The 13,871-nt window shown below is 39.0% G+C and overlaps 1 protein-coding gene across 1 annotated transcript in view; it reads right to left on the reverse strand.

Moving 5' to 3' along the window:
- ENPP2 (ectonucleotide pyrophosphatase/phosphodiesterase 2) overlaps positions 1–13,871 on the reverse strand; it is a 74,246-nt gene that overhangs the window by 28,737 nt on the left and 31,638 nt on the right. The window contains exons 10-12 of the mRNA XM_090040553.1: positions 12,465–12,530; positions 11,563–11,635; positions 2,876–2,984 (exon numbers count right to left, since the gene is read on the reverse strand). Of these exons, the coding sequence (XP_089896679.1) occupies positions 2,876–2,984; positions 11,563–11,635; positions 12,465–12,530 (248 nt within the window). The remainder of the gene's footprint in view (positions 1–2,875; positions 2,985–11,562; positions 11,636–12,464; positions 12,531–13,871) is intronic.

A 13,871-nucleotide genomic window follows, 5' to 3' on the forward strand; every position in this document is an offset into this window, starting at 1 on the left:
AAAATAAGATGCATTTTTTTTTCTTCCCAATTATCCGTATCCTCTTTCCTGTGGAATTCATCCAGCCTCAATTCTATGGAAAAGACTGCAAGGTCACATGAATTTTCAAGGAGTAGTCACTGGAAATATTCCACTTGCTAAGGACACATCAGCTACTTCCACTGTTTTTCAGCTTTTAAGCTATCAAAAACCTTTTAGCTAATAGCTTGTTAATGGAAGCACTTATCACCAACATTAGATACTGTTATGAAAACAAATTATAGTCCATCTTAGCATCTTCTTGCACAAAAGAAATGCCAATGTCAGAGCAGTAATACCAATTCTTTGCATACAACGAACTCTGACACACTGACATCCACTCTGAACATACCAAAATATCAAAGCCAGTTCCTTGTTTCATAAAGTGATTTTGATAACTTGTTTAAAAAGGACACAAAAAATATTGTCTTTTGTTCTAAGCCAGCTGGCAGTAGAGTGAACAGTTGTTACTATCAGAGTTATCTTGTGGCCTACAAAAATGTATTGATGTTGCTTGCCTAACTCTCCACAACTACTGTAGTTATCAAGACCATCTGCTATGAGGGAAATAGTAGTGCGTATGCAGTCCAGCAAATTCTTGGCAGTGCTTTGGAGATAACTTTTTGATACAGATGGTACAGAGGGCCAACTAAGAGGAAAGCTCTTCTTGAGTTGTTGCTTACAAACAGGGAGGAACTTGGTGAGAATATGAAGATGGAAGGTGACAATCAGTCTCCCATTTCCCACACCATTGTCATTAGTAAGCAAAGGAAAACTAACTAAGCAAATGTATTGCAAGGTGGAGGCAGATCATTATGTGCAAATCATTAGCAAATCAATGTCTAGCTGGAAGGCAGTAGCAGGATTTTCCAGGGACCTGTTTCACCTGACTTCAGGCTAACACAGCTAACTATCTCTCTTCAGCATTAACTTCTTCATTAATGGTTTGGATGATGTGCATGCTTAGCAAATTTGCAGATGATACCAGGTTGGGTGGAGTTACAGACACTCTGGAGGATAGGGCTAGGATGACCTGGATGGACTAGACAAATGGGCCACAATCAAATACGAAGTCCTGCACTTGGGATGGAATAACTGCATGCACAAATACAGACTCAGGAATGACTGTCTGGGCTGCAATACTAGCTGGGCTACAATACTGGGGGTTACAGTAGACCCAGGAAGCACATCCAGATGGGTACACATGTGGCTCGTGGTGCCCCAGACCCATTTGCACCACCTCAGGCTCCTGGGGCCAGCCCACATGCTGGCTCCAGCATCCCCTACCTCATCCAAGGCAACTCGCCATATACCAGAACATACAGGAGCGTTCCCTGGGGACAACCAGCAGCTGTCTAACTTCTAAGTAGCTGGGGACTGCACTCTGCATGGGCCATGCCAGCAGGGGCTGCTTGCTTCAGGGGAAGCACCAGTACAAGCCACAGAGCCCTGGGCCACCCTCACCATACACTGCTGTATCACTCCATGGGCTCTCCTGGCACCATGGGATGCACCCCTGGGGCAGAAGCAGGAAGCCAAAGCTTATGCAAGGGGGACCCTAGAGACCCTAGCTGCTGCAGCAGCAGCCATAAAGATAAGGGAGCGGTGGCTGTGTAGGAGTCCAGAGACCACATTAGCATCTCATGAGCCACATGTAGCCCCGGGCCACCTGCTTGAACAGCCCTGTAGTAGACTGTAAGCTGAATATAAACCAAAAGTGTATTCTTGTTGCAAAAAAAGCCAGCAGCATTGGCTGGGTTGCATTAATAGGAGTATCACTTGTAAATCAAAGAGAGTGATTCTTCCATTCTATTCGGCACTGTGAGGTCTCACCTGAAATACTATGTCCAATTTTGGGCCCCACACTTAAAGAAGAATGTGGACAGTTTGGAAAGAGTCCAGCAGAGAGCAACAAAAATGATCAGGGGCCTGGGAAGCAAGACTGAAAGAATTAGGGTTATTTAGTCTGGAGAAGAGAAGACTGAGATGAGTATTCAATAACAGTTTTCAAATATCTGAAGAGCAATTACAGAACATGGAGAAGAACTTTTATCTGTGGCTGTAAGGTACAGGATGGGGAGCAATGGCTTCAAGCTACAACAGCGGAAATTTAGGCTGGAGATTAGGAAGTGCTTTCTGACAATAAGGTGGTCAAGCACTGGAACAGGCTACCTAGAAGAACTGTGGAATCTCCATCCCTGGAAATTTTTCTGGGGTTTGTCAATTGTCACTATTAATTCTCATGTAAAATTTCTCTCAATTTCCAAGCAATAGAAACAGCTCTGTTCACTCCCCTATCTCACAGAAATGTATTGGAGGCTTTTTCTCCCTTATAACTTCCCCACAATTTCTCCTTACACTGTCCATAACCAGCTCAATCCAGTACCATGGAAACATATTGTTCCAAAATTCTACTCCTTTCCTCATTAAAAAGGAGACAAGATTACTTTCCTTCTATTTAGACTGAGAAAGAGACACTCAAAGGAACATGTAACCCTTCCATACTTGCCAGGAGAGAGCATACACTGAAGTTAGATGTGACACACAAAAAAAGAGTTAAGAATTCCAAATAAATATGTAAACATTTAACTAGATATTTAAAAGAAGGAGGAATTTTTGCAAAGATAAATCACCTGGCAAGTTAAATTCTGAGTCTACGTCAGTTGATCATGTCTTTCTGAATAAGTATTTGAGAAGTGCAGCTAGTAATAAAGTATTTTTAATAAGACTTTGATTTAGATTCTGATCCAATATACACATGTGTATACAACTAAGTCCTGTGTGGTTCTAGAAAGTACTCCAGTAACAGTTTCTACATTGACAAACTGATAAAAGATAAACATAAAAGAATTTTTACCATGGTCACCAACAAAGATAACATTGACACATCGATGTAATCTCAGCTGCTTCAGTCCATCCATTAGTTGTCCTACAATCTTGTCAATGTCTCTTAGAGGGTTTGTCATCTATACGAGTTGGCAGAAAAGAACAAAGTTTATTCTATCATTGACTGCAGTGATCTCCTTTCCACTATTAGTGGAACTCCTTTACTGAAACTCTTGCAGAAAAATTATTCAGATCAAGAGGAAGAGCTTGGCTGGGTAGTTACACTTACATAATAGTCATAGCCTTTCCTATAGCCCTAACCCGATTTCCTCAGGAGAAGGATACAAAGAGCCTTCTGCTGGGATACAGTAAGATAAATACAAAAAATCATTGATATTGTTCCTAGTCCTTCTCAAAGATACATTAACACTTGGTAACAGAAGTCCATATTTCATATGTACTAAAAACACACATGATTTTGAGGATTGGCTTCTTTATGTACTTTACGAAGAGGGTAGCTTTTCATTTTTTTGTAACATCAATCACAGTGTCAATATATGGACGTGAAACTGAGCTTCAGTCTTGTTGTTCACATGAAAATCCCAAGTCACCTATGAAGTGTACTGCAGGAAACATCTGGTGTTGGAATGATTATCCTCAAGTAGTTTGAATTTAAAGTAAGTAATAATAAGAAACAAGGCATCCCTTCAACTTTATAACCAAGATTTCTAAAGGTTCCAGTGACAACGTTAGCAAGGTTTTCAGAAAAGCTGTCCAAATCTAGCTGTTATAAATATGTTACAATTTCTTCATTGAATGTAATTTTTCATAAAAATCAAAATGTCCGTAAGTTACAACTTTTGGTAGAAATAGGAGAGCATAACATATTTACCAGATGATACAAGAAAGATAAATAATGTGAAGTAGGCTTTCAAACATAAGAAAATGGGAAAATTTAGGTGAACTACTTTGGCTAGATCAACCTGACAACTCTTTCAGAATCTCTCTGCCTGCCTACAGCACCTATGGAAGTTCATTATCTTCAGAATCTGCATGCTGAGACAGGAAAATGTGACCCTTGTAAAGTCCTGGCATGGTTCAAGCTCAGGGAAAGAATGCTGTACATCATGAGACATGACTCCAGCTGAGGCACGAGGACACAGGACTGCAAAACTCATGAAACACTATGGCAGCTCAGACTGAGTTTGAGATTTTGAATGGATTCAAAATCCATGTTGTTTTGTTTTACTTTAGTTTAGTGGAAGAGTAGAACATTCAGAATCAAAGTTTCTCAAAATTTTAATTGCACAAAAAGCTTTCCTATTTTGACCCCATATCAAATCAAGACAAAAACAAATGTCAAAATATTGGATTCTCCCCATGGAATGGAAATTCCATTTTTTGATCTACTTTAATTATACCACATAAATCACTTACAGAAACTTAAGCCTTTTTTGTTTAGCCTCCAGCTCATGATTCTGGAGCTGGGAAGGCTAGGAAACCCTCATGGATTTCATATGAATGTTTTCTTATGGGAACAGGTTACTGAAATGACGTTTCTCTTAGAAAAGAGCAACAGTACTTCCAGACATGGTACAGAACCATCAGTCACAGTACTTCTGCCTGAAGTCCTATATTCACCAATTTCATGTCTGGGTCTGCAGAAAAGTTTTTTACTCCTTAAAAACAAAATAAATGGAGAAGTCTTTGCATTTAAAAAAAAAAAATCAGAAAACCAAACCATTTTCATATGACCACAGCTAGGAAAACTTAATCTAGTCTCCTCTCTGCCTCTTTATTTCATCAGGCTGTCTTTTAAAACCTCATGCTATCTATTCTTGTTCTGTCTTGCACTTAATTTCTTGCTCAAAAGTAAGATCTAATGTCTATGCTGGCTGTAACACATTTCTGTAAGGATGCTCTACATAGATATGCCATTTTCTCAAGACCGTATCTTTGTCCAGACATAATCTCCAAGGAGTTATTGGTGAAAAAAAAAGAAGTCTGGTGTATACCTTTTCTCAGATCACATGCTGATCTAGAATCTTTGGAAAGTTGCATGGAAGCCTTCATCTTCCAGGGCAGGCATGGATATCAGAGATGTCACCAAAAGAAATAGTTGTTACTGCTACAAAAATGTTGGGTTTGAAATTTAAAACATGCCAATTATAACTCTACCAGGTAATGAACTTTCATCCTGAAGAGCTACAGTAGCCTGCTGATGTTATATAGATGGAGGAAAGAATGTGACTATACAGTATTTGTCTTTAATTCCTAAGAACTAGTCTTGTGGTGTGCCCATGGCTCTTTATCGGCACCAAAAGGTTAATTTGTACTAAGCATGGGTGCTGTTTTGTAGAAGAATACGTTTTTGCAATTCACAGTTGGGTTTACACATAAAATTCTTTGAGTGTAAGAACTTTGGATGAACTATACAGAGAAGAGAAGCAAGGGGGAAAGGAGGAGAAGACTCAGGTCCTCATCATTTAGATGACTTAGAACATTTTATGTCAAAGGGGCATGATTTCAGTTGAGAAGCAATTCAGCTCCAGTGTAATAGGGATATCATCCCCAATCAATCATGCCACTGGGTAGATTATTGACACTTAAAGTACTGTGTGAAGTCAGGTTTCCTCAATTTCAGAATGAATCTCATTGTCTGATTCTTTTTAAACCTACATCTTAAAAAGTGGACATGAAAGCTACTGGGAAGAGTTTCTATTGCTTGTTTATAAATGAGTTGAATATGAAGATTTTTATTCAGATCCTAAAGGCGATGTTTATTTTAACCCAATGAACTGAGTTTCAGTTTAGTCAGCTTATATATCTTTAAGTAGAAAGGAATGGAATTGGTTTACAGCCTCTCACAAGTTGCTGATTAATGGTAGGTAGAAAAACTGTGTACATTTAGGAATGTCTCATGAAAGCATAGGCTTAGGCACAATCATAAGGCTATATTGCCAACATAACGTTCAAAAATCATGAGTCAGGCTACCACATAGTCACAAGATTGGAGTTAAAACCATGATTTAAATGTTGTAATTTTTTTCTTCGCCTTCTGGTTGTTGAACCTTTAGATTATACTCCAGTTACACTTTCTACTCTTCTTCATGACCATGAGAATGAGAAATATCTTTTCATTCAGATAAATAAAACTGAGATTTTCACGTAATCACTCCTAGAGCTTGGACTTTTTTTTAAAAAAAGGGTAGGGGCAGGAGGGCACCATGTATAGCAGAACTTGTGATAAAATTGCAGGAGTTGGCAACACTGATAAAGTCTTCCCAGAGGTTTATTTTAAGACGTCACTGTTCAATGGGTTTTAAAAGAATCTAAAAAGGAGTTTTTCCTTAGAGGGAATGGAGTCTGAAATAGGAAGAACACTGTTCCCAGAAGACTCAAGCCATTCTGGCTGCTTTGTCTAAAGTGGGGCCTTCAAGTACTTTTACAGAAGGAACTTCAAGTTACAAAAGAGTAGCTACAGAAATGCCTCAGATGTGACAGTTCTGCCATAAAGTTTTGGCACAGAGGCCAACTTACTTTGTTCCGGCGGGATTCCACAGCATACTGATCCATTCTATGTGCTTTTCTTCTCCTTTTCTTTGGAGGTGCAACTGGTCTTTCCTGTCTCCTCTTAGGAGTAAGCTTTCTCTTAGGTCTCTTAGGCGGAGTAAGAGAGGAGCCATAACTACTCTCCTGTACTGGCGGAGAGAGATGTCTGAACTCAGAAAAGCCTGTCTCAACTAACATCAGGTAGCAAAACTGTAAGTGTCAGCTAGTCCTGAAGCATGAAGAACTAGGCTTCTTCAATAACTTAGAAAATGGTAAAGGGCAAATTTATGGTCTGTCTGTTCCTAAAGAGGGACCCACTAACTTCTCCTTGAAAACAGAATTGCATATACTCAAGCAAATAGCATAGAGTAAATGAAATTGGTATTTTAGAAGGAAGTAGGTGAGGCCTGTATTTATGAACATGTACTATAGAGTTACCGATATTTTTCTTCATCAAGCAAGTGTAATCTCACTACCAAGAGTATGAAATTGATACTGTAGCCATATTAAAGAAAGATGGAGTATTTCATTTCTTGGTTACCTGTTTGTGAATCAATATAAGGTCAGACAGAATTGCCTACAGCACAAAACTACCATATGTCATCCTCATTAGTTATCTTGGCCAACAAGGCAAAATTACAGCAATACGGAGACAGCATCTTAACACTTTTAGCAAGACATTTATTCAGGGCAGCCTGAGAGAAAGCTGTACTGCTGGCTGCCCTCTATCAGTTTTATGCATAAATTGAGGACCTTAGTCTCCAGAGCTGTCAATACATCACCTGTCATAAGGAACACATTTCTGTATAAAAACAAATCAATGAGATAATGTTTACCAAAAAAATTAAAAACTATGAAGAAACACTGAGAGTCCACTGTTCCTGAGCCCAACAAATTTCCATTTTCAAAGATATACTACATTTTAAGGTCCAACAATAAGGTAGCCAATTCCTTGGGCCTCGGGTCATAAAAAGGCACACTCTTTTAAGCTCATAGAAATGGAAAATAGAAGGAGCCCACACCTCAGCTTTTGCCTGGCGCCTTCATGATCTAAGTCATTTCTGAGGATAGCAAAACATGGCTTGGTTTTGACATGCTGCGCACATCATTTGGAGAAGCGGTAAGCACCAGCAACTGCCATGGACTTTAATGCTACTTCAGCATACAGAGTAAAATGGAATGCATGGAATGGGACAGAGAAGCGCCTATAATTTACTTCTTTTTATTAAGCTAATTTCTTTAAGGTATTCAATCACAGAGTTGTGTAAATGGAGGGGTTAAAAAAAAAAAGTGTTACCATCTGCCATGCTGTATCATTGCTTCCAAGGCAAGCAGCTGAAAGGAGATTCTAGTCCAGTCTTACTCGTCTCTCTCCAGAAAGGCATTTTAATAAAGCAGCACCGATTTTCTTTTTAAGAAATTTCAAGCTTTGTGCAGTCCTGATGAGAGGAGCAGCAGGGAAAGGAAGGATTCTTGTTTTACACTTTCCCTAAATAAACTCAGCCAGAGCTTAACAGTGCCAGAAAACTAATCTAGTGCAAGACACCTAGATGTTTTGAACACGTAGGATGGCTGTCTCAAGACAGCATGTTAGAGGAGCAGCAGGAACAGAGTTTAGTCATGATAGGCATTGCTGTCATGTATATTTTATATATTCATTCACTTTTTAAAATATTTTCTTTCAAAAAAGTTAGCTAGAAACAAGCCAAGGTTTCAGTAACCAGCCAATACTTAGCCTTGCTTGAAAGAATCAGGATAGGGTTATGGGAGGAAGAAACCCCTCCTGTCTCATAGCAAGGACTATGACATCCCAAAAGGGTAGGAACTAGCCAGCCAAAGCTCTGCCTCTTGACCCAAGACAACCAGCCCCACAGTGTCACTGCAGAAGCATAGGATAGTGAACAGAACTGCAGAAATAACCAAGAGCAAGCATATATTTCAATCTCTCATCAACACACTCTGAAAAAAGCATGAAACACTCTAGCAAGCTTTCTTGCTCAAAGTGTGTTTTAGAAAGGTTCCACAAAAATTATTTTACATGTATCATGTTTATACTGAAACACGTGATAAACAGAACACCCAGCAAGTCGTTGTCATCAAAGATATGTGAAATCTTGTTCTATTGAAGTCAACTAGACAAATATTTTACCCAGAAAGTAGTTTTAATACAATTTTATCCTAAATGTTAATGTGCCATATACTCAAACCAAGAGACTGTTGAGCACCTCTTGTGAGGTTCTGAGCACCATCAACTGAAGCAAGTGGAAGTTGAAGATAACCAGCAATGAGTAGCATCAACCCTTCAAGATCTTGCATACATACATAGTTTTAAAGTTATTTGGTGCAGTAAATCATAGTAAACATCCACCCTACACTGCTCAACACTCTACAAATCCTACAAAATTGCTTCCTGACCTAATGAGTATGAGGCAAGAAGAGTAAAAATTTCCACTGTTCAAAAAGTGTGGAGAGTGTCCTAATACAATGCACAACTCTCAAAGCCTTGTTTCCAGGCTTTGTTGTGGTGAACGTGGGAGGATGATTGTAACTATTCTAAGTGTCCTTGTGCTGCCAGCTCCATACAAAAAAAAAAAAAAAAGATTTCATGCTGAGGTCAAGCTCCTATTACAAAGGAAGCTGCTCAGAGGGGTACCATTAAGGGCTTCTTTTTCAGCTGATTTACATTAGGTTCAGAGTGCCTAGAAATTGTAAAAAATTAAATTTAAAAAAAATTGAGAGAAACAACATAAAATGCCTTCTAGCTCCTTCCTCCTGAAAGCATTCCCCTAACAAATCTTTAATGCTAATAGGTATTAGTGCATGGATAAATTTATTTATTTAAATGAAGGTGGCCACTGACAAAACCCCAGAACACAGGACATCCCCATGGTGAGGGCCAGGCCCCCTTGGTGAATCAGCAGTGAGGGGTGGGGTCACTGGCTCTTCAGTCAATCACCAGCAAGGGGTTAGGCCACTGGGCCCCTTGGCCAATCAAGAGCAAGGAGGAGGGCCACCATGAAAAGGCCACCTCCCTCCCTCCCTTTTCACCTCCCTGGCTGGGAACCCTGCTCCTCCTGGCTGTGCACAGCCAACAGAATTGTAAGGACAAGGGATTGACATGGATTGCCCCCAATGAGCTGAAAAACAGGATTTTCTGCAGTTTGGTCCTCACTGAGAAACAGGCAGGGTTTAAAAACAGGACAAATAGCCTCCCTAATTTAAATCCATGTTTATAAAGTCAGGGCCTGAACTTAAATTTGCAAGCCAATATGTACTCATTCATGAAATAACTTGTTCTCTATTCTTTGAACATCAATCTTCTGTTCTTCTCATCTTTCAAATAAATGGTGTGAGCCTACTTTAAAGAATTACTGCAAACTTAAATCACACTAATTTTATTCTGTGGTTAGGAAAATAGACTTAGGTTGCCATCCAGAAAAACTCTAAGGACTTGAAAGATTACTTTTATAATTTTTCTATGAACAAATTGACTTCCTACATTTCAGAGACTTAATAAACTAGTGATCAATAGGTTAACAGTTTGATCCAACAAGATAATCAGTTAAATGATCAGGCTCAGAAACTCACAGTATCAGGCCATAAGTTAACTTTCTTAACAGTCTGCAAAAGAGTCCATTAAGGGCATTGACTGCTGTTGTCCCCCTGCTTTACCTGTGACAAGGTAAGATGCTTTCTGTGTCTTTGGGCAATATGCCTTGTAACTGTATGACAGAGTTGATTGTGTAGTTTTAAGAATAGGTTAGACAAGCACTTAGGGATGATCCTGGTGTAAGCAAAGAGCTGGACCAGATGATCTCTGAAGTCATTTAGCCTTACTTTTATGTAATTCGATGCCACACATATCCAGTATAACATTCAAATTTTACTTTCAGTGGAAAAAAGGGATGGTAATCACCATATTGCAGGAAGCAATGGTTTAAATATAATTATAAATCAAGATAAAAGTTAAACTTTCTTTTAATTTTTTGGGTTTTGTTTTGTTTTTACAAATTAAAATGTGACCAATAAGGGTATGCGGAGCAGGTACTATTCAATTTGGATTCGGATTCGGCCCGATTTGGGGGACAGTGATTCAATTCGCTGATTCAGAACACTGTCCTGATTTGATTGACCTCAATCTGAAGATTCAATTCTGATTCGGAGAGTCAGCAATTCAGACATAGGCACAGATTTATGTTTTTTCTATGAACCTTGAGGTACTAGGCATGGCTTGTGAATGCTGAGATGGTGGGGTGGATGAAGCATCCCATGGGAGCATGGGGGTCCCCTGCATGCTTGGAGGCAGACCCAGAAGTGAACAGGAAGTACTTCCAGGTCCACTGCAAAGCACATATGGGACCCCCACCCCCCGTGCCCACTCAGCTCAGCAAATCACCCATGGGGGAGACCCCGGGTGATGCCCCCAAACCCAGGAGGCACCAGTCACTGAGCCAGGGAAGGCTGGGGTTCTCCCGCACAGTCGGCAACAGACCCAAAAGTGGACCAGAAGTCTGCCAAGCAAGTGGGCTGGGTCCGCTGCTGAGCAAGCTGCGCCTGGTACCTCAAGGTATGTAGAAAAAACATACAAAGCTGTGTCTATGGCCGAATCGTCAAATCTCTCTGAATCAATTCAGAGGCTTCCGATTCAATTTGGAGAGGTTAATGGGTCTCATGATTAGATTTGGATTTGGGCCAAATCTCCTCCAAATCGAATCAGCATCTGAAGTTTCGCACAGCCCTAATGACCAATCCATGATAAAAAGTTATAGCTCAGAGCCCATGGAATTCTGGTGTTTAAGTGGCTGTTTCCATAACATTAACTTGTATCTAAGCAAGTAAAGTAGGGAAAAAATCCTTCCCCCTTTCCCTTACATTTTTTGCCTCATACAAAAAACATTTCAAAGATAATTGGATTCAAGAACGCTAAATTCTGCTGTTACATCAACCCATTTCACACCTAAAGCTTTTGATAAGCAATACCTCCAACCATAATGCTACCTTTATGCTTTTCACCGTTCATAACACAGTGAAAGAAGATGAGCAGTTCTTAAAATCAGATGAACCTGAGTTACAAAATCTAGTTTTAGACAATTATTTGTAACATATGTGCAAATATTCCAGAGATGGAATGGTTGGTCCTTACACGTGAAAGAGAACCATACTAACCTCAGAACCAAAAGGACCAAATCTGTGGCCAGCTGCATCTGGTTGTTCAGAGTAGAAGGCATAAACGTATGGCCTGAAAGAAAGGTTTCATTCAGAATAGCTTTTCTTCAGCCAAAACAAAAAAGCCAGGTCAAATCAAGTCAACCTCTCAACTAGTTTGCCTTATGGAAAAAGCTGTTGCTCTGTCATATGTTTTCCACAATATCATTAAGCAATTAGTTGTTCCAGAACTACATGCAACATAAGAACACATGCTGGGAGGCACACAGGGTACTATCTGAGGAAGTACACTCTTCCTTAGTCCTGTCAGAGATCACAACCATAGCTCATGTGAACCCTGCAGCCCTCAGCATGTACAAACTTGTATACTCAAAAACAATTAAAATTTTCACATTTGCCCAAACCTCAGGAGGCAGCTTCTCCATTTACCTAAAAGCTTGTTAAGCCACATCAACCAAAAAAGGATAAAACAGCCTAAATTAATCTGTGTAATGAAATGCTCCCCAATAACCAAAGAATAGTCACATCACAGGTTTGTTGAGGATAATTAAAATACTGTTGGTTAAAGCTAAGATCTAAAACGAATAGTAATTCTGAATGCTGCCAAGATTAATTTTAACATTAACACTCTTAACCCGCTCATTTTAACACTATGAATACGAATTTTCATTTCTACCCAAAAGAACTTTTACAATTTCCTATGCCTGATAACGGGTGCCTGTGCTCGAAAGAAAATAAGAATTTTTTTTGCAAGCATCTAACAGGTCTAAGAAAAGATATCATCTCTGCCACAAGTTTTGATTCATTTTAACACTAACAATTTTTACACCATTGCTGCAGCTACTTTTACAGAGATGAAAATTTAGATATTTATTCAAAAATAATAATAATAAATGAACTACCTTTCATTGTCTGGTAGTGTTAGCCACTGCAGTATTGTTAAAATTCTGCGTTCGTGAGGGATGACACTAGACCACAAAGAAGAAAAAGGTCTAAGTACTGTTGTGTACCAAAAGTACAAACATTAGTTCTACCATGAGCTGTTCCCACAGGATCATTTCTTCTCATGTGACTGTGATTCTCTTTGTGCATATTGCACTTTCTTTATTTGTAATCACATTAACATACCCTTTCTTCCAACCTCAACTGTTTTACATTCCTGTAAGTCCATGCATAATACTCAAGAGGAAGTGCAATTAAAATTTGTTTGTCATTCAAGCCATGACCTAAGGCAACAAATTCAATTGTCCACCTTCATAAATAGCAGGGAGCGAAGATCCATTCCTGTAAAGTTTTACTTACATAATTACAGTAGTTCACTCATGACAGTAGTTCCACTGAAGTCAACACAACATTTGGCATTATTAGGATTATTTAGACAACTAACATTGGTATGAGTTTACATGATCTGCTCCTACCAATGCTCAAGTTAAAGAAACTCCTGTTGACTGGTGGAAATTCAATTCAGCCTTAAGCTGGAACGCCAGCACCATAATTCATACAATTTGGAAAACCTCTTACTCTGCTGAAAGCAGCATCCTGTTGATCCTTGTATATGGGGCTTTCCATATGGCTAATAAGATTAACATCATGCTAGAAAAATGGGCAATTTATAAATAGAGTGGATACGTTTTAAAAACGTCTCATCTGTAAAGTAAATTTCAAGACAAGATGCTACATAAGACTGGAGATCAAGTTGAAAATGTATGTCAGGAATTCAAGGATAAAAGGTTAATGGGGACATAATTTTCCTTGAATAAACATTACAAATCCAGGAAATACAAAGCTAACATTAAACTTCAGAGAAATCCAAAATGCAGTTAAGCCACTCAAAAAAACCCAGAACTCTGCCTGGTGTCACTGCAGAGCAGCAATCATATAATTATGAATAGTACATAACTATGTTTGTAGTTTCAGATGAGATTAAACTGATTGTTAAGGAAGAAATGGATTTATTTTTCTCTTTTGGGCTCAGGTATCACAAAGGTGTGTCTCCTTAATTTATAGCATAAGTCAACCATCTTTCTAAAGGCACATTTAGCAACACTCCCATTGAGGAAAATAAATGCTGGAAGACTTTTAGATGAGGGCACTTCTTCCTGGAATCCAGGACAACACTGATCACCCATCCTGGCTGTACAAATAACTTCCAGTAAAAAAGATATGAAGGAAAAGTGACTGCTAAAAAATTTCTTCAATAATATTTCTAAAAACTATTTCTTCTAAAAGTAATCAGCTCACACGATTTCAATGAGGTTTAATTACACAGAAAATTTGAAAAGTATGAATTATTTCATTTATGTAAGAAC

Source organism: Crocodylus siamensis, chromosome 3, assembly GCF_052110815.1.
Source record: "Crocodylus siamensis isolate JL-2025a chromosome 3, ASM5211081v1, whole genome shotgun sequence".
Lineage (NCBI taxonomy): Eukaryota > Metazoa > Chordata > Crocodylia > Crocodylidae > Crocodylus > Crocodylus siamensis.